We start from the raw sequence: 19,937 nt of genomic DNA on the forward strand, positions 1-19,937 counted from the left end.
AGAACTCTGCCCTGCCCCTTTTAGACCATGCCCTGGTACCTGGATCCTAGAATTCTCTGACCAAAGGCCTTCACTCATTTCCGAATCTTGTGGACTTGTACTCTAAATCACCTTGTTTGCCCTTCAAAGAGCAGACTTAGAGTACAAGTCCATGCAGACCCTGAGGCCAATGGGGTGGTCGTAAACAGTTCTTTGTGAAGGCTGTGCACGGAGTTTGAACTTGAGCAGGTACATGCATGAAATCCTTCCCAGCGTGTCAGGTCCGGGATTCAATTTGACTTTACTTGTAGAAGACATGAGATTCCTGGGTCCAAGACAAAGAACTGTGTCCCCCGGCACAGGAGGCAATGTGAGCACCAGGGTATTTGCCTCAGTTCTCCTTGCCCTCAAGTTCCAGGAGAGAGCTAGGTCGGTGCTGTGCTCTCAGTGGGTTTGTGGCCTGAGCTTGGAGAACCCACTGCTTTTATAGTGAGTACTAAATAAGCCTGCATTTTTGCCCAGGGGACACATGACTTCATTTCTCCAGGTTACCAGCTTGATAATCATTCTTCAGAAGTGGCCCATGTAAAAGACAGGGCCCTTGGTCTAGTCATCCCCAGTAGAAGCTCCGTGCTCCTCACGACGCCTCTTCTGGACATCACACACCGTCTCTAGAGAGGACCGCCTGTCCCCTGTGGTAGAGGGTAGAACCAGGGATGGGAAGAGAAGGGGAGCGGGGCTGCCGCCTCTGGTGGCCTGTGCATCCCACCAACCCTACAGGGAGGAACCCTGGGGAGTCCAAGGTTTCTAACTTGAGCCTTAGCCCGAGAGGGAGCTGTAAGCAGCAGGTGCTGAGGAGGCCTTAGGGAGCGTCCGCCTGACTTGGAGCTGGGTGAGCAGAAACCTCAGGAGGTGTGGCCTGTGGCTTCTGCTCTTCTCTTTCCCCAGATTCCTCAGAAGGCAGGAGCATGCCTGTCTTGCCAGACATTTCTATTATGATCAGAAATAAGAATTTCTTATTTTTTCTTTGACTTTCCTCTTAGCTAGAGGTCTTCTCTCCAGCACTTCTCTTCTTACTCTGCAAGACCTCTGTGGTTCCTGGCAAAGGTCCTTCCAGCCAAGTCTGTGGACTCCGACTGCTCTCTGGCCTTCCTGGTTGGTTTGGTCTGCACAGCTGTGTCCCTTTGCACTAGTCGCATGTATTTCTCCCTCCATGCTGTTGTGGCCTCCTGTTTGTGAGTTCTCTGTACTTCGTTTAGATTGATGTAGCTCCCTGCCATTCACAGAGAAGCCACGAGGGCAGATGAATGACCCTAGTTATTTTTCTGTGGACTTTTATCTTGTTCTAATTCACTTTTCATTTCCCCATTGTCTCCAAGTTCTTGTTGTGTGAAGAGTATTATTTTTCTTCTCAAGTGGAAATATTTCAAACTTCAGAGCTGATGGGGACTAAACCTAGTTCTCCAGAGGGATTAGAGGGGCATCTTATTGTAATTTAGTGCTAAAGGTAGAAATTCCACCAACGAGGAGATATTCTAGAGTTCATTTTTCTGTGTTCCTGGGCCAGCAGGTAATAGAGTAATTCAGAAATGCTGTCTGATCCCTACAAAAAAACCAAACTTCCTGTAATGTAGAAATCATTCAGAAAGAAAAAAAGAGACATTTCATATTCTTTTTTCTTCTTTTTCCTTTTTGATTTTGGCCAGAATCCCATGAACACCCCTCAAAATTTAAGCCAGAGATGGTTAAACAAATAGGTATTAACTCAAAGTTTGGGAGTTTCAGCTTATAAAGTTGTCTTTTGTTTATGTGGCACTTAGCGTTTGGAGACTTTTGAGCTAGCTCTCTGATTCTCCTTAAATGTCTTCATGGAATTTATAGAATTGCTAACATCGCATCCCTCCTCCTCCTCACCCATGGTAGGGGTGTTTCAGCCTCTGGACAGTCCTTTCTAGCCCTTGAACTTCCTGGACACTAACTCTCCGTGAGGGGCTGAGCCAGGGTGGGAAGGGATTCTGGTGGGATTTTGCATCAGCAGGACACAGATGCTCCACCCCATCATGAGGCCTCCTGAGATTCACCGTCACGTTTTGTGTATGTGTGTGTTCACTAGATATGTGACGGAAGTTTTTGATTATGTAATCATTGTACATTTCATTTCATACAAATAACATACCAGTCACACCATATGAATAAACACACTCATCATTTAGCCAACTAATATATATACACACATAACTAATACAGACATACATCACACAGTTAACTAATGTGTATTCTTCACCAATTAGTACTTACTTATTCCCTATAATGTCCTCTGATATTGTGTATTCTATTTAGTTCCATTTCATTAAAAAGACACACCAGCCACAATCCAATTAATTTTGCAACTCAGTAATAGTTCATAATTAGGAATTTGGAAATTACTGTTCTAGGTACTCCCATAAGGATGTGACGGTTTTTTCATCTCTGAAGGAGGCTGATTAACCCAGAGAGTGGGTTAGATACACATATATGTGCACACACACCATTGCCCATTGAGTCCCATTTCTAAGTAAAATATGTTCCAAGATTGACGGGAAGTATGTCTACAGGGAGGCCCAGGTTGAAGCTTCCACACAGCAAATTATTGGGAACTACCAGTTTTTTCTTCTTCCCGGGTTCTGGTTTCTGACTCCAGTGGAAAGTTAGGTACCTGAGCGTTCAAAGTCCCACCTGCAAAAACTGTATGATTATTCTCACTGTCTTTTGCTCTCTTGTAAATAAAGAAAATAGAAGGAAACAAAATTAAACTAAATACAAAGGTAACATATGAAGCTGTTGATATGTTTCCTAGTTGTTATAAGATTGCGTCTCGCACTTTTGGGTGCTTTTGAATGTTTTGCCCAATTTCCTCTGATATGCCTCACAAAATACAGGGTGATGCTTTATTTTGGGCAAGGCTGGCAGCTGCCTTTGACTGCTCTTTTGGAAAGATCTATATGAGGATAGCCACTAAGTTTATTTTTACATCTTATCGTAGGACAAAATCCACATTTTCAATCAAGTGTTGGACACTCCAATGTAACAAGTTATGAAAAAATCTGTTGGCCCAGATAAATGTACGCTAAGAGTATTCCTTTCTCTAAATTAAGACCTTGCTCCCAGAAGCCCAAGAATTCATTAAGCCATAATTAGCCATGATCACTGATGATTTAAAATACAATAAGAAAGGGGAAGTTTATATTGAGCTTTGAAGGCACCATCGGGTCTGTCCTATGGGTGACTTTTTATAGCTTTACTGTTAAAATGATTTTTCCATTCCATCTGAAGGCTGCCTTTTCTCCACCCAGCCGTTTGGTCAGCAGGGTGGCAGGCAGTGATATCTGTCTCGGTGGCACCAGAGAAAGTGGTTGCAGGTTGCAGCATGGGTTATAAGGTCACACAGGCTTTCCCGTAAAAAGGACTTCCTTCATCTGTCATCCATGAATAGAGACAGTAAGTGCTTTTCAAAGGGGTTCTGCAACCCCATAGTGCCCCAGGAGGGGCGACTCTCCTGTTGTCCCGTTAGCTGATGTGGTCAAGGAACTTACCTTTGATTGGCTGTGGGATCCCATGACTGTGTGACTTGTGTGGCGCCCCCTGTAGCTCTGCCCGTCGTCCTGAGGTCCGTGCTGCACTCTGTATCCCTTCAGTCTTCCTCTTCTGCTCTGGACGTACTGTTCAGCTATTCGAAATCCACGGCATCTACTTTTTGGGTTTCTGATAAAGGGACGAATCTTATCTTTTCCATTTGTCTAAATAAAACCTTAACTTCCTGGGACTTCAAGCAGGGTGAGGAATACCTTAGATTTTTTTTTTTTTTTTTTTTTATCTATCACCTGCATTTTATCTCTGGTTATATCTAATGATTTACCTCAAAATGTTTATTTACCTTTATGTTTTTTATTTGTGTTGTTATCACTGGAATTTTGCTAGTGTGCATCTCATTGCCATTGGCCTGGGTTTTACTATGGGTCTCCCTGCTGTGTGGCTTGGTCCTTTTTAATAACGTTTTAATATCTAATGGGGGATGAATCTCTTCCTTGGACTATTGACAATATGATGTTACTGTGAATTTAAGAAAAGTCTACTTAACTAAACAGTATGTTGTAATTAGGTGATTGATGAGGACACTGTGCTGTACCTACTAGAAAGTACACAAGCAGTGGAGTCAGACAGTTCTCAACACCTTAGTCTTCCACTCATTTATATGACTTAAGGCAGTAATTTCCACCGTCAGACTATCTGAGGATAGCCACGAAGTTTATTTTTACCCACCTTCACCCAGCCGAGCAGGAGAAGCAGCAGCACACAGCACAGAAGCCACCACTGTGGCCTTCCACTAAAATTCCAGACTATAAAAATACGCATTTTAAGCGGCATGTTTGCTCATCTTGAAGAACTGGGTTATAAACTGTTAGAAATCAGGCATCGTTGAACAACCATTTTCATCTGCAGTGGATTCAGCAGATAATCATCTTTGAGTTTGGAACGGATGCACTGTGAATGCCAAGTGAAGGGCCCTACAGTTGGTAAGCACGGCGCTTTTCCACGTCCTCCAGCCAGACTTAAATGGCTCTTCTTTCACACTTGTAGCATTTTGCACCTGTCACTGGGTGGGGCCACCTTGAGCCTCAGGTTTCTATCAGTGGCTTTAGGTGGATCTGCCTGCTTTAGAAACGACCAGGGTGTGTCCTAGGAGACTCTTCTCAACCCGAAATCAGAAGGGAGGATTCAGAGCATTGTATGGGATTCATTTTCTTAGTAGTTCATACTCTCAAGATCAGGCAAGGAGCAGGGGACAGGCAGAGAGGAAGCATGGGGTGCTTGCCAGTCAACAGGTACTGTTGGCGAAAAATAGAAACGGTGGTTTCACTTTCAAAACACCTTAAGATTTTGGAGTAAAAGTATCGGGGCTCTGTTGCCATCTGGAAAGGTCCAAGTCACAGAAGACCAGAGGAGAGAGCTCACCCCCTCCTGCACAGAGCTCCACTAAGCCTCAGCATGCCACCAGCACAGAGGGCAGCAGGAGTGCCCAGGGCACAGTTGAGGTGCCCAGCAAAAGTGGCAGGCATCACTCAAGACCAGAGGCAGGGGATGCTTTGCAGGCAGCCAAGACCTTATGAATCGGTACCATGGAAGGTGGCCATCATCCAAGAGAAAAGGGTTTGTGCCCTGCGGTCTTGTCTGAGGGCTCACCTGTATGCTGCCCACAAATTTCCAGAAACACCAGCCAGGAGAACCTAACAGGGGCTTTGGGGCTGGCCTTACAGGTGGCAGTCAATCCAGCACATGCCGCCACCAGCAGAGTCTCAGCTCTGTGAGAGTGGGTGCTCACTGAGGAAGTGGCCGGGCAGCGGATTGCTCAGCTCTTGGCTTTGAAAGGCAGCTGTGCCAATGGCCACAGGGGAGGAATTCTGGGGAAGGCCTGCGAGAAGAGAGAAAAGGTTTGATGAGAGAAAAAGATGCTGCTGCATCGAAGGATCACTTAGTTGCAAACTTTTTCTCCAAGTGGAATTTGTTTATTTTTTATTTATTTTTTGTACTCTTGGGGATCAACCCAGAGCCTTGCATGTGATAGGGAAGCACTCTACCATCTGCCTATGTCTCCAACCCTTCTAAGTGCAATTTAAAGTAATCATGCCATCAGAATTTCTCAACATACAGAATGCTTTTAAAGAATATATGCAAACATAAATCAGGTCTAGACTATGTGTGATCATACTTTAATATAACCAGAAACAAAAAATGTACAAATGTACAATTAAGTTCAAAAAAGACCTCCACATTAAATAGAATTTAAATTAATGATATCACTTAATGGAATGAATGATTTTGCTTTGCTTATTAAAATCACTCATTACTTGTGCTTTGTAATGTGCATGTGGGATCACACGGGGCTTTTTGAGTTCGGAAAGCTTCAGATACACATACTGCTCAAATTCTTCCCCCCATTCTTATCCATTTAACTTGCTAAAGCAAAACCATTCTTATGGCCAATCCTGCCCTGGATTTGCTTAATTTGCGGGAATTTGCTTCATCGCTATCTGCCAGAGGAGAAGGTGCAGACTGTGGACAACACTGCCTGTATTTCCACCACTTGAAAGCTCTTCAGATGATAGACCGAGGTGAGAAGCAAGTTGGCTATGAAATCCCAGAATTCTGTAAACAAGTGGCCTGCTGATGTTTCCAGTGAACCTGTGTGTCTCCAGCATTACATCACTGCCCGAGTTTACTGAGAATCTTCAGACTCAAGAAAACACATCTGCATGTAGAATCTTTTCCACTTTGCCATGTGCAACGACTTGGGGAATGATGGGGTGAGGAGGGGCTTCCGCTCTTCACACGCTCATGCAGAATTCATGCAGATACTCAATTCAGAAGGGCGTGCCATCAGATGCCTGTCTGTGCCCGTCATGTTCAGGATTTGCAGGGTTTCACCATCTGCTCTTTCTGGTCCTGATGTCATGGCATGGAGCACAGACTGCTCTCTTATCCCCAGACCTCGTGAGGGAATGCACACTGGTCCACTTGATTTCTCTGCCCTCCTCTGTCTTTCCGGGGAAGAAGAGAGTGTGTGTATTGGAGACTGTTTCCCCGCTCCCGGGCTCGGAGCCTGAGGTCTGGCCGAGCAGGCTGCTCTGCTCTGCGGTGTTTTGGCTTCATTTCCTGGTGTGGAGCTTTGAGAACTGACTTCAGCTTGAGGTGCGATGGCCGTCCGCCTCCCTGACCTTTCCTGGTTTTCCTCCTCCTCTCTCCTTCAGGGTGCCTTCCAAATGCCTGCTGCTCAGTGACACTGTTGCCATTTCAAGTCCCAGCGACCTCGGGCCAGCCCTTCTGCGTTCCTCTGCTGGTCCTCTTCCTTTCTTTGCTCGGCCCCTGTCTTATGTTCTCATGGCGTTTCTTTCCTCTCGGTTCAGAGGGTTCTCGTGATTACCACCAGGCTAGTCCGTTGAGGCTGCCATAGAAACACTGTAAGCTGAGTGGCTTATAAACAGCGGATATTTACTGCTCACAGCGCTGGAGGCTGGAAACCCAGAATCAGGGTGCTGCAGACTTGGTGTCTGGTGAGGACGGGCTCCTTGGTTCCTAGAAGCTGCCTTCTAGTTGTGTCCACATGTGGTGGAAGGGACGAGGGCTGGTCTTTTCATCCCTTATAAAGGCAGTAATCCCATTGGAGGGCTCCACCCTCATGACCTAATCATCCCCAAAGGCTCTACTCTTAACATGCCATGAATTATTTTGCAGTGGATCGGGGTGGTGGGGCGACAAACATCAAGACCATAGTGTCACTTTCCTTTGTTCTCAGTGTCTGGCAAGCAAGTCACAGCCTAGCAGGGATCATGTGAGGTCTTTCTCTTATTCAGAACAGGACACGTGGTTAAGGTGTCCAGGCTAGTTCTGAGCTCCAGCAAGTTCTGGAGCAGTGGTGCCAGCAGGTACTGGCATCCCTCCCTCAGAACTCTGTTTAAATATAGACCCAAGGCCGCACAACTTCCCTGGAAGCCTGGCAGAGGGGTCACCAGAAATCATCTCTCATCTCTCATGTCCCTTCCTGGCTTTTGTTTGTTGCCATTGACAGAACTCTCCTTCAGCAACTCCAGAAGCTTCAGACCCTGGTGATGGGCAAGGTTTCTCGGACCTGCAAGTTAGCCGGCACGCAGACTGGCACCTGCCTCATGGTGAGTCTCCCAAAAGGACAGTGCAGGAACTGCCCCCTGGTCCAGGGCCCTGTCCCCAGTGTCTCCACCTTGTCAAGGCCAACTGCTGTGCAGCTGAGGAGACCTTGGAGCCTGCTCCAAGGATGTTCTCTGCATGTCATTACAGCAGTGTGACCTGGCAGATAGCCTCTGAAGGACAGGAGTCTGTCTTCCCTCTGCCCCGGGCATTGCAGGTCGACAGGTTCACTCTGCCGTCTGGACTCTACAGCTCCTGTGTTCTCTCCTCCCCTTCCAGGTCGTTGTGTTGTGCTTTGCTGTTGCATTTGGCAGCCTCTTTCAGGGCTATGGGCCCTATCCTTCTGCCACCAAGATGGCGCTGCCCAGCCAGCATTCAATGCCAGAGCCATACACGGCCTCCATCGGTAAGACAGCTCTCAGCCTCTTGGGAAGTATCTTGTTTTGCTTCTGTGGAACTGGGTTTCTAAGCTTGCTGAAAGGAACCTTATGCAAAGTCCAACTTTTAAAAAGAGGTGCTAAAAATGGAACTTCTCCATTAGCACATGGGGGGCTCTGGGGCTCAGAGTGCTGACTTCCCTTGTGCCCCTCACCCACAGGGCTGAGGCAGTACTGGGAATTCTCTGGAGCTTGGCAAAGTGCAGCTTGCAAAATGCTGCTCCAGACTGTGTTCCTTGATGTGTTCTAGTGTCCTCTTTTTTGAGTTCTGATGAGGGAGTAGGATGTGGATTTTGAGAGGGGGCAAAGTAAGCTTTCTCTGACATTTTAAGAGAGCACCTGTGATTCTGCCTTCATTGAGTGAAATTATATGTTACCATAGTAAGAGTTTTAAAGTGAAGTTCAAGAATCCGTCTGTTTTTCTGAGCATTATGCCCAAGATTTAGAGAATGTGGAGCTCAGGTGTCAGATAAGAGGAGGGTAAACCAATGACCTCTTTTAAGTATGTGGGAGATAAAGGAGTAATCAGTAAGAAACACATATATGAGTGCACACCTCTGCTAGTAAAAACAAGCATGAGTTAGAAGGTACCGAGTTTGGAATAGGGACAATTTTGTCATGTTAAAATATTTGTGGTCCTCACCAGACAGGTGTATCTCTGCCAGTGCAAGCCTTCCAAACAGTTACAGTGGTCTATTGGGAAGTTTGTTTTCCCTAAGGGATATTTCTTTACATTTTGGAAGCTAATGGGAGCATAGTCTCTGTGTCGAGGAAGATTGCTACAGAGCCATCTAGCTATGTGGCTGTCCTATAAAACAAAGGATATTGTCTGCAGTCCCTGGTTTATGGCTTTAGCTTTGTATCTTCTCCCCACATTTCAATGAAAATGGCTTTGTATCTTCCCTCCCTACAAGACCTACTCACTGGGGACACTGTGTGTTTTAACTGAGCTTGGACATCTCCAAGTATTTGACTCCCACTTGCGTGAAGGTTTTCCCTGGATAGTTATGGGTGGGTAAGGAGGGGAATTTTATTTTCAAAGCAGTGGAGGTGGTAGTGGCTTTGTATATGTTTTCTCTTGTTCTTCCAGCACTGTATAATTGGTATAATTTTTCATTGCACAAACTCAGAAGCCCTGAAGCCTTTATAGAAAGCCAAATCCAGTTGGCATCTCCCAAGTCTTGGACAAGAAGACCGCATCAGTTATCAACTGCCACTGGCCCTGGGCATTGGGAGCAGGGAGATGTGTAGGACTCCTGTGGGTTTTTTTCCCTAACACCTTATTGTTTTCCTCTGTCCTCAGTGAGATCCAGGAACCTACTGATCTATGAGGAACATTCTCCCCTGGAGGAACCATCCAGTCCAGCCTCAGCTGGGGAGCTTGGGAACTGGGACAGAGGCTCCTCCCTGCTCAGGGCGTCAGGGCTGGAGTCCCTGCCGGATGTGGATCTTCCCCATTTCATTATCTCGAATGAGACCAGCCTGGAGAAGTCAGTGCTGTTGGAGCTACAACAGCACCTGTGAGTCCTGTGGTGTGCTGGGGATGGGGTCTGGGTGAGCAACCTGGCTCAGGGCTAAGGACTGTCCCAGAGACCTCATCTGATTCCTCAGCTCTCTCGGACCTGTTTCCAGGACCTGGCACTGAGGAGAGTCTGCCTCTCGGCAGCGGCTTCCCTGAGCAGGGAAAAGGCCTAGTGGAGCTCCCCAAAGTCCCCACCATCAGTTGGCAGCAGGTAGTGGTGGCACCAAAGAGTCAGGGAGGGTCTGTATCCCCACCCTCACTCCCTTCATCCTCCCCTCAAAGCCACATAACAGCAGTGATGCAGATCCCTCAGGCAGGCTCTCTAGCTTCTTTCCAACCAGAGGGAAAATAAATGTTATGTTGTATATCAGTACACATTTATGATTTAGATGTCAATTCAAATGTATTAACTGTAACTATGGATTGAGTATGCTTTACCTGAAATGCTTGGGGCCAGATGTGCTTTGAAATGAGAATTTTTTTTATTTTGGAATATATTTGCATATGCTTAATGAGATATCTTGGGGATGGAACCCGAGACTAAACGTGAAATTCATCTGTGTTGCATGCACACCATACACATGTACCCAAGAGTCACTTTTATACAATATTTGTGGTGCTGCCTGCATTTTGACCACAACCCTCACATGAGGTCAGAAGCAGAATTTTCCTCTTGTGGCATCATGTTGGCACTGGAAGTTTTGGATCTTGGAGCATTTCACAATTTGGATTTTTGGTTTAGGGATGTTCAACTTATATAAACTTAAAATTGTGTATTTATATTAAAAATAAGTGTTTGAGAGGCCCTGTACATGTATATGCTCCCATATTGTAAATACCCTGTGATGGGCTTCAATTCTCCATGAGTTGTTTCTCTTAGATAGTTATGGGGAAAACATCCTTTTGGAAATATAAAGGCTGATAGGCCCACAGGTATTGTTCCTGGGGTAGGTCGGTACCTGGGTGTGCTGATTAGCACGCCTGGATAGCATGGTGGTGATTGAGCTGAGCTCTGCTCCTGGGCTTCCCAAGACTGAGGCTGTCAGGGAGAAAGATTCCATTTTACATTCTTCAGCCTTCTTCCCTTGACCCTGTATAGGAAGGTTCATGACTACATATACTTTATATATATATATATATTTTTTTTTTTTGGTTGTTGATGGACCTTTTATTCAATTATATGCAATGCTGAGAATTGAACCCAGTGCCTCACACATGTGAGGCAAGTGCTCTACCACTGAGCCCCAGCCCCAGCCCCTACATATACTTTTATATGTATCACTATATATGTACATTTAACATTTACTCATGCTTAATGGGTCGAGCACTTTACAAGGGTGCTGTCACGTAAGTCCCTTTACCCCAAGAGGTGATGCATTATTTTTATTCCCATTATAGAGAAAATCCAGAGCCACCCTAAAGCTCTGTTGGGTGTATCTACTGGCTTTTTTGGCTCATGACACCAAAAGAGAAGACATCAAGCCTTCTCTCCTCTTTAAAGCTTTTGAAAGCCCCATTCAAATTCCATGTGCCATGTAGTATCTCCCAGAATGCCTGGAGACTTGTAGGTTGTTACACAATTTGATAATGTATTTATTTTCTGTTTTAGTATTATTTCAAATTAATGAACTTTAAAAAATCCTTATCTGGATTACTAGCTCTTCAAGACCAGGTATTAGCCTTTATCCTTATATTTTCTCCTTCCCAAAATATAGCACAGGGCTAAGCATCCTTAGTAAACACAGCAATTTATAATAATCAGTATGGAGCCACCATGCTTATCCTCTGGGCTGGGTTGCCTGCTCTTGGATGGGGATAAAGGTAGGAGTGTGCACAAGTGGACAGGCTGGTAGCAGGGGACTTTGAGAGCAGAAGAGTAACTATGGATTGAAAAAAGACAAGATGCATGGCTGGGCGGGCCCATAGGGTCACTGTCATAGAGTGATCGTGTGACACTCTGAAGCATGGCATTTGTAGCTTAAGGTGGTGGCTAATACATTTTTGCCTTTTGCTCCCTTCACAGGGTCAGCACCAAACTGGAGGGGAACGAAACACTAAAAGTTGTAGAACTCGACAGAAGAGTGAACACCACCTTCTAATGAGGCCGTCTCCACCCTCACCTCACCCGCTTCCCCTAACCCTGCTTCTACACCCCAAGTCCACCTTTGCATAAGGTTCTCCTCTGGGCCGCTGGATCTTGGTGGAGACGTGGACGGGCGTTAATGGCTTGGGATGGGAGACCAGCCTGAGTTTTCATCTGCATGCCCTGCTGCTCCTGAGCACCGCGGGGGCTGGCATCTCTCCCTCCATTTCTCCTACTGCCATAGGAAATTGCTTTAGGGGTGGGGTGGGGGTGGGACAAGCAGGCTTGTTTCCACCTATAGTGCCAAAAAGATACTGCCTGACTCTCCCCTGTGAGGCGTGACCCCTCTCTGAAGAAGAGGTGACTCATTCAGTTGAGACCCCAGACTCTAGCACGAGGCCTGTTGGGATTTGGAAAGCACTGACTCTTGGGCTCCCTCGCTCACACCCGGGCTTTAGTGTGAAAGCCCTGTCAGCCCTGGGAGCACCAGGGCATCCTGCCAGTACCCCTGTCTCCACTCTGCCCTCTGGGGCCCTGCTGGACTGCCCCCACACTGGTGCAGGCAGACTAGGGCTCCCTGTCATATTCTCAGGCCGCAAGTGCAATGCCTGAGACATCAGGCTTTTCTCCTCCAGGCAAACCTGCCCACCCTGTTGCTTGTAGGACCCCCCACAGCCTCTCTCCCACCCCCATAGTTCTGCCTTCCCGGCTTCTCCTCCCCGTTTGTAAATAGTATTTATTAGCTTGCCGAGGCTCCCCATGGGCGACCATGCTGAAGAGATTCAGGGCCTCCCTCTAAGCTAGCAATGTCTTCTGTTGGCCTTCAGACCTAGGAGGGCTTTGGATCCCCATTTTCCATATGATGTTTTATTTCCTCCCTCATTTTTTTAAATTGGAGGTCTGTAAAATAATTACTATGGAGAAATCTCCTTAAATGTGTGTCCCCCTGTTGGACGAACTCAGAAGGAATGTGGCCCTGTGGCCAGATGCTGTCTCCAGTTCCCATAACTGAGAAGGGAAGCCCTGTCCCCCAGCAGGCGTTTCTGAGGACCCTGCCACTGTCCTCCACACCTGCTGCCCCCTCTGCTCACTTCCACTGGGCCCTCCCTTAGCCGCCTCAGCGGAGGGTGGGGTGAACGGTGTCTGGTGTGCACATTCTTACCTTTTACTGTCAGGTTTGGCTACTTGCAGCTCACCCAAAGAGATACAACCTAACCCCCAACCCACTTTTATTATTATTTTTTTTAATGATTAAAAGTAACTTTTGTAGTTTTAAAAAAAAAATCTTTCCTCTTTCATACAAATAAGAAATGGAAATTGCCTTTCTATCATACAAAGTAGAAGACTCCCTTTAAGTGTTTTGATGTTCTCCGCCCCTCCAGCTTGTGATTTTTGTGCAGAAAATGTGCTTACATTTTGTACTTTATTTTTAGTAGCAGCTGAGGGCCTTTAGCTCTGGCTTTCTCTCTCTCTCTCTCTCTCTCTCTCTCTCTCTCTCTCTCTCTCTCTCTCTCTCTCATTATTGACATGGTCACTGGAGCCTGTACCTAAGAGGGATTATGCCCACTGGGCCTTCCATTACATATCAGATGCAGGATTTGGTATCATTAGCATCATTAGCATTAGCATTTGCTGTCCTGGTCTCTAAGCAGCTCCCTGCTTTGTCTGCCTGGGTCCAGTTAGGGTCACCATGGGGAGTGAACCCTCTCTCTCCCTGCTGTGACAGGAGGTTTCTGATGGGAGGTGGCCAGGCTTACTTCACAGTGTGTCAGAGCTGCATGGTGGCCCTGCTGTCTGTAGGGTGCTTGTTGTCCCTTAAGTGGCCATTGGTTCACGCATCTGGACTGTGAGGAGGAGGGGAGCTGGTGACTTCTGCTTCTGCTTTCTTTTTCTCCACTCAGGCTATTTTTGATCGTTCTAGGCCTGGCTAGGTAACCATGAGCCACAACATATATGATCCCTTTCTTTAAAATGCTAGGTACTTATCACACATGGGGCCACTTAAGGGGCCCTAACAGCAAAATCACAGAATTAACTCTAATAGGTGCTGAGAAAGGAAGGTACTCAAACGTACGGGCAGAAGTGGGATCATGGGCCAGCCCCTCTATGTGCTGAGGCTGAACCAGATGGGGTTTTAGGGTGCCTGGACATAGCCAGGGTGGAAAACCCCACTCTTCCGAACAGAAGCAAGAAAAGGAAGGAAACTTGTAGCCCATGTCTTTAGTGCTTTGAGAATTTTATTTTCTCCCTACCTATCTTTGCTGGACATTACTGTCTTCAAACAGCAGGACTTTTTCTGTGGGAAACTGTCCTTCCGGAACAGGGAACATCAACCAGAGAGTTCAAATGGCCTCTTAATGAGGCTTCAAAGAACCAGCTTTGTTGCTCTTTCGAGAAAACCTGTCCTCCACGGTTGGCTTGGGTGAATAAAGGGAACTAAACTAGGTGTGCCCTTGGGAGGATGAATTGGGGTCAAGAGGACAAATAAGAGTGGAATCCCACCAAATTGGTTCCAAATACTTAACGTGTCCTATTCAAGGATTGAGCCCAGAATATCAATGGATTTGTTTTCCACAGCAAGCAAGCAGGCCTCTAAATCAGTGGGTGATTCGTGGTTAGCTCCGAAGAGTTCACACAGTGGCAGACATTGGCACGTGAACTTAAGTTTTGACAAATCTGCGACCATCAGAGCAACCAGAAACCATAACAATAAATCTCATTGGATTTTCCGTCATGTAAACAGGTTTTCCCTCGTCCTTTGATGACACTAGTGAAGGTGATATCCTGCAAAGACACAGAGAGCAGGTGATTTCTCACTGGATGAGACGCGAGTGATCCAGGTCCCCCGCCACTCCGTATGCTTCTTTCCACAGCTCTCAACTTTACACTTAGAAATGGACGCTGCAAATGAGGAGCTCAGCGCCAGCTTCAAGAAGGAATTTCTGGGAAGTGTTAGGACTCTGGAGTCTCACTCTCAGAAAGAGCCTTCTGTAAAGTCTGACAGCTCAACCAAGTTGCTCCATGTCAGCAGGAGGTGGGGGTGGGATATGACATCAGTGCAGGCAAAATTAGATAACCTTTTGGTTAATATAGTTCTGATTTGGAGACCTAATTAGTAGACTGGGAGAGCAACTTCCAGTTCAACTTATTTAGAAATCCAGATTTTTTTTTTTTATTCCTCTTAATCTCTAGGTTCAGGTTGGATGTCGGAAGGTGGTCTGAGCCTTATGTACCTGTAGAGTAGGAGTGTTGAATTGACTCTTCTCTGTTTTGGCACTGAGTCACTGTCCAAGTATTTTTGTCACATGTACTTTATTAAAATACTTTTTCAGCATGTCATGTTCCCTCCCTCTCCTGTTCAGAGAGCTAGCAAAAGCAGAAGAGCAGAATAGAGGCCTCTGTGGGCCAGCTCCTCTGAACACACGTCATCTGAGGTGTACATGTGAGCGCGGCCCAGAAATGGAGACCTCCCATCCCCAAATGAGGAATGTCCATCCCTGACAAAACGGGGACATGGAAGTGGGAGAGAAGGCTTTTGGCTACCCCCTGTGTCCACCACAGATCACTAGTTGGCTTCTGTTGAACCTAGTCTTTGAGAAACCTGGATTAGAGACCTTGGTATCCCTGTCTGCAGGATTGGCAGGAAAGCCATTCACCATAGGAGAGTCCCAGAGTGTGGTCCTCCCATTTGAAGGTTTTCAGCGGAGACAATTAGCACATGTCATATGCTGAACCTGCCTGGGAGGACAGGGGAGAGGCCAGGCTGTGAAGGAGCCAGAGACGGATTTCAGATCATTCATCCATTCAGTTACCCGAGACTTCAGTTTTACTAGGGGAGAGTGCTGCCTGAGGCCCCAGGGAGTGTTGGAGTATACGAGAGACTGAGAAAACTTCATTTAATCTGTAGCTATTCAAAAGACACAAGTATGAGGTATCTCTCTTTCTCCCCGAACCCAGCCACCGAGACACACAAGCAGGTGTGCGTGCACACATTCCACCCTTATATTTGATACTTACTTGTGCCTTAAATGTGCCTTATGTATGAATCCAGGATGACTGAGGAATCCCTTGTCCCTGGGAGAGGTTATATACAGACTTTTAAGATTGAATGTGGGAAAAAGAACTTATTCCAAAAGCTCAAAAATGGTTTCCTAAAAGAAAGCCACTATTTTTAGGTTTGCACATCAGGAAAAAGAAAGAGGGTTATATCCATTAGGAAAATCCATTTTGTAGAGGTGCAATCACATCAAAACAAATGGACAGCCAAGATGAAAGGTATTATAAATCCTCACAGCAGAGCATTTTCTGAGTGCAGAGGAACCTGGTCCACCTGAGGATTAAGGTTTCTTTGGCCAGAGGGTCTGAACTTAACAGAGGGGGAAAAAAACAAAAAAAACCTAGGTGTTTTGTTATTTTGGGCAACATAGAATTCACAAATGTTTTGTTTTTGTGTGGTTTCCATAAGAAAGGGAAATAATATTTCTTGGGTATTTGCTGAGGTGTTGGATGCTGTGCTAAATAAAGTTTAAGTCTTACAGATACAGAAAACAAGGGCGATTAGTTACCATGTGGTGGGGAGAGAACTGAGTGAGATAGAACAGGTTGAGCAGATTCCTTTCTGAGGACGGTGTCAATGTTTGAAGCTCCCTGGCAGGGAAGAGTTTCTGCCAGTGTGGTGGCCCTGTGGTGCCTGCTCAGCTCTTCCTCTCCTGCAGAGTGTGCTGCAGATGTCTGTCTGCTGTCTTTTCATCCCATCTTCTGTGAGTTCCAGCTAGCAGCCTTTGCATCTGGGAAAAGGGAACCCAGGGGTTCAGCTCTCTTTCTCTGCTCTCATCCCTCGCTCACCAACTGGGTGGAAACGTGAACCTTTTGCACCCGTGGTGTACGCTGCTTAGAAAACCTCTTTTAGATAAAGTGCTTTATGAGTCTATGGAAAACACCAGCACTCTCTGGCAAACCGTGAGTGACCCTTTTAAACAATGGTGAGCAGACCCTGGGTTGTAATCACCAGTAAGCTTTAATGTCTTCTGACAGCGGGCTTGCCTCTCTTTTGTAACAGGTTATATAGATCAGCAGTGTTTAAGTCTGAGCACATTGTGAGTCTATTATCTGTCCTATTGCCTCGTTTTTATGGTCTTTTATTCTCTATCATAGCTAAGTAAATACCAAAAAAAAAAAAAAAAAAAAAAAAAAAAAAGCTTTGTACTTGTATTTAGTTTGGAAAAAAATAAATTGAAATTGTAATGCATTTGTATTTCCATTTCTTGCAAATAAATATTTTTCTTAAATAGTAAAATGTCGTCCAGTCTTTTAAAATCCTGGTAACATGGTTTTAAAAGCATTTTGCCTTTTTCCAAAGCACAGACTTATGTATATATACCTAACCCTTCTCTCCTGATTATCTAGTTGAAGTGAAAGAAGCAGCTCAAACTAGCAATTCGTATATGATGTGGTGCCAAATCCAAGGCCAGAAACTTAATTGATTTTTCAGTCAGTGACAGGAAGAGAAACCGTTTTCTCCAGAGATTTCACGTAGCCCGACTGCTATTTGCGTTTCCTTCTCCAACTATTCCCTAACTAGATTTCAAAGGTCTCTGACTTTAACTTTGCTTTCCTGGTCTCTGGATGCCTGAGAACAAGACTTTGAACTCGAGCCAGAAAGGAATGCTCCTTCCTCACGTGAGCAGTTGAGGAGGAGGCCTAACACACGTTCATGCTCCAGAAACTCTCATGAAATAGTTGATAAAGGTCAACACACTCAAGCAGAATAAACTTCATTCCATGGCACCGTCTGGATTCAAATGTAATTTTCTCCACTCAGAGAAGGTGGGGCTTCATTTAGTCTCAGAAAGTCTCAGGATGCTAAAGTCCATAGCTATGCAACATGTCCACCTGGGGGAAAAAAGAATCCCCCCTCCCCTTAGCAGCATTCCTAGCCTGCTTTGGTCTTGGGGGTGCATTAATCCCCCATGACCTTTCCCTCTAAGCAACTTGACCTTTTCTATTCCTACACATGTGCTATATCCCTGCAGAAGGACCTATTATGGAACCCCCTTGCAGACATGCTATCTACCCAGTTTTGTGTGATGGGAATAAACATGGATTTAAGAACATTATGTTAATCATGCCTTCCTACCTACTGAATTTCTAATTCTGTAACATCTAGGACCTTCCTGGTCCTGGAGGGTCTGCCCTTTGCTCCCCGTTCCTGGCCTGTGAGCAGGCCTTTCATCCATAAACCAACCACTCAGAGGCCACGCTCCAACCACCTCCTTTATGGGCTCTTACACAGCTCTGACACTCTGGGCCACTGTACTCTGCTCTAATCATCCCAGGGCCAGGAACCAACACAACTGGACACTGCCCCTACATCCCAGACTTGCTGAAACTATTCAAATTAGCCAATCCTAAACCTGTTTACCTTGCCTTGCTCGTTCCTGGATAAACCACAATAAAGGTTTTGCCCACATTTTGCCCTCTCTCCATCTGCTTGCTGGCTGACCCTGGAATACCTGCATGTGGCCCTCTGTAAGGTGACCTGCCCCTCATCTTAGAAACCATGAGTAACAAGTTCTCTTTGTAATGGAAGTTGTCTCCCAATCTGTTGGCCTCCTCAAACCTGAACAACAATAAAACATATGTTCTAAAACACAGTCCTTGGGCATTAATATATCAAATTAGAGACTGATCCCAGACTGCTGGGCATCTGGTCTTCCCACACGGGCCGACTGTGACTTAGGTTGTGTAATACACATTTATTGTCTCATTTCACACTGGTTGTCACTTCTGTTCCAGAGAAGAAAAGTGAGACCTATGGGGCGTTGTGAGCTTGTTGCTGGGAGGAGAAACCAGGTGTCTAAATTCCTAGTCCTGTGCTTAGGTTCCAGCATAAATCATGCCTGACTTCTCTGCAATTGAGGCAATAGAGGCAGGGAAACACTGGCATGGAGGGTGTGAGATCTAAGTGGGACTCAGGAGTGGACACTTACGGCCTCTCATGGACACTATGGCTCGTTGTACCATTAACTTGCTGACTTTGGGGAAAGGAGACACTGTTCTAAACCAGGTGGTTTTGTATATTATCTTGCCCCCTTTCACAACTGAGAAAACTGGTTCAGAACAAGTAACAAGCCCACCCAAGGCTATATAGCAAACTAGGTGCAAACAAAAGGTGTGAGTCCTGGTCTTCTCTGACTCTAAGTCCGTAATCCTAACTATATCCTATGCTGCCTGGATATAGGAGCTGGAGCGTAAGGATTTTTATTCGTAGAAATATAGGAGTTAACTTACATCAAAGGTTGCAAAGTCTCAGCTCATGCACAGGTGTTTCTGATATGATCCTGGGCTGTTTCAAACATTTTTAAAATTATTGGTTAACATTTTAACATTTAAATATTTTTTTAAAAAAATATGAATCCAGATTTCCATCTTCTCTTGAGTGACAGCAACTTCAAGAACTGAGTAGTACCGGTCCCTTTGACATGTAGCTCATCTCTGGGGGGCCACATTTGCCCACACCTACGCTGGTTCACTCATTCTGTTACTTCCCTGGGCCTTCTGTCCCCTGGATTCACGGTTTCTGGATTGGACTGGTGGCTGACTCTTTGGGGGTTACAAGAAAGGAAACACTATAGTATTGGTGGTGGACTAGGAGGTGCAGAGGGTGATTAGTTTCACCAAGGGACAGGAAATAGAGTCTGGAGCAGGGAGGCAGTCAGACTGTGAGCTGTGGAGGCATCTGTACATCAATTGACCCTCTTTTCACGATACCAAAATGTGTGCCATCCAGAGTCTGTTCTTGCTGCTCTCAGAGATAAATCTTCATTAATCTTAAAAAAGAATGTAGTAGAAACATCTGAATGATTCCATTTGCATAAAACTTGGTGCTCTACACGGAGCCCTTTATCATGTCCCTTGATGCACCTGCTGGTCATCAAAAGGAGGATGGAGCCATTATCATTGTCCCTGATGCTCAGTGCAGAAAATAGGGCCCACAGAGACATGTCCATCTCTACATTTGGTGGCGTGGTGAGTGAGTGCAGGGAAGAACCACAAACTGGCTGCCCTGCTGTCCATCCTGGTACCATTTCCATTAGCCTTGCTTCACCTGGGCAGGGGACACTGGCTGTCCTCGTCTGGCGAGCCTTCAGTGGAATTGCATATATCCACAAAGCGAAGGTGCTTTGCCAGATGCCCCTGCAGGCACTTCTTTCTCAGT

General features: G+C 45.9%; 1 protein-coding gene across 2 annotated transcripts in view; it reads left to right on the plus strand.

Moving 5' to 3' along the window:
* The window catches only part of CREB3L2 (cAMP responsive element binding protein 3 like 2), a 108,317-nt gene extending 91,366 nt beyond the window's left edge, over positions 1-16,951 (plus strand). For both annotated transcript variants that reach the window (XM_079150121.1, XM_079150122.1), the window contains exons 9-12: positions 7,583-7,682; positions 7,957-8,083; positions 9,418-9,634; positions 11,660-16,951. In XM_079150121.1, coding sequence (XP_079006247.1) covers positions 7,583-7,682; positions 7,957-8,083; positions 9,418-9,634; positions 11,660-11,735 — 520 coding nt within the window. In that variant the 3' untranslated portion in view covers positions 11,736-16,951. The remainder of the gene's footprint in view (positions 1-7,582; positions 7,683-7,956; positions 8,084-9,417; positions 9,635-11,659) is intronic.
* The last annotated feature ends 2,986 nt before the right edge of the window (positions 16,952-19,937 follow it).

This window comes from Sciurus vulgaris (genome assembly GCF_902686455.1).
Source record: "Sciurus vulgaris genome assembly, chromosome: 8".
Classification (NCBI taxonomy): Eukaryota; Metazoa; Chordata; class Mammalia; order Rodentia; family Sciuridae; genus Sciurus; species Sciurus vulgaris.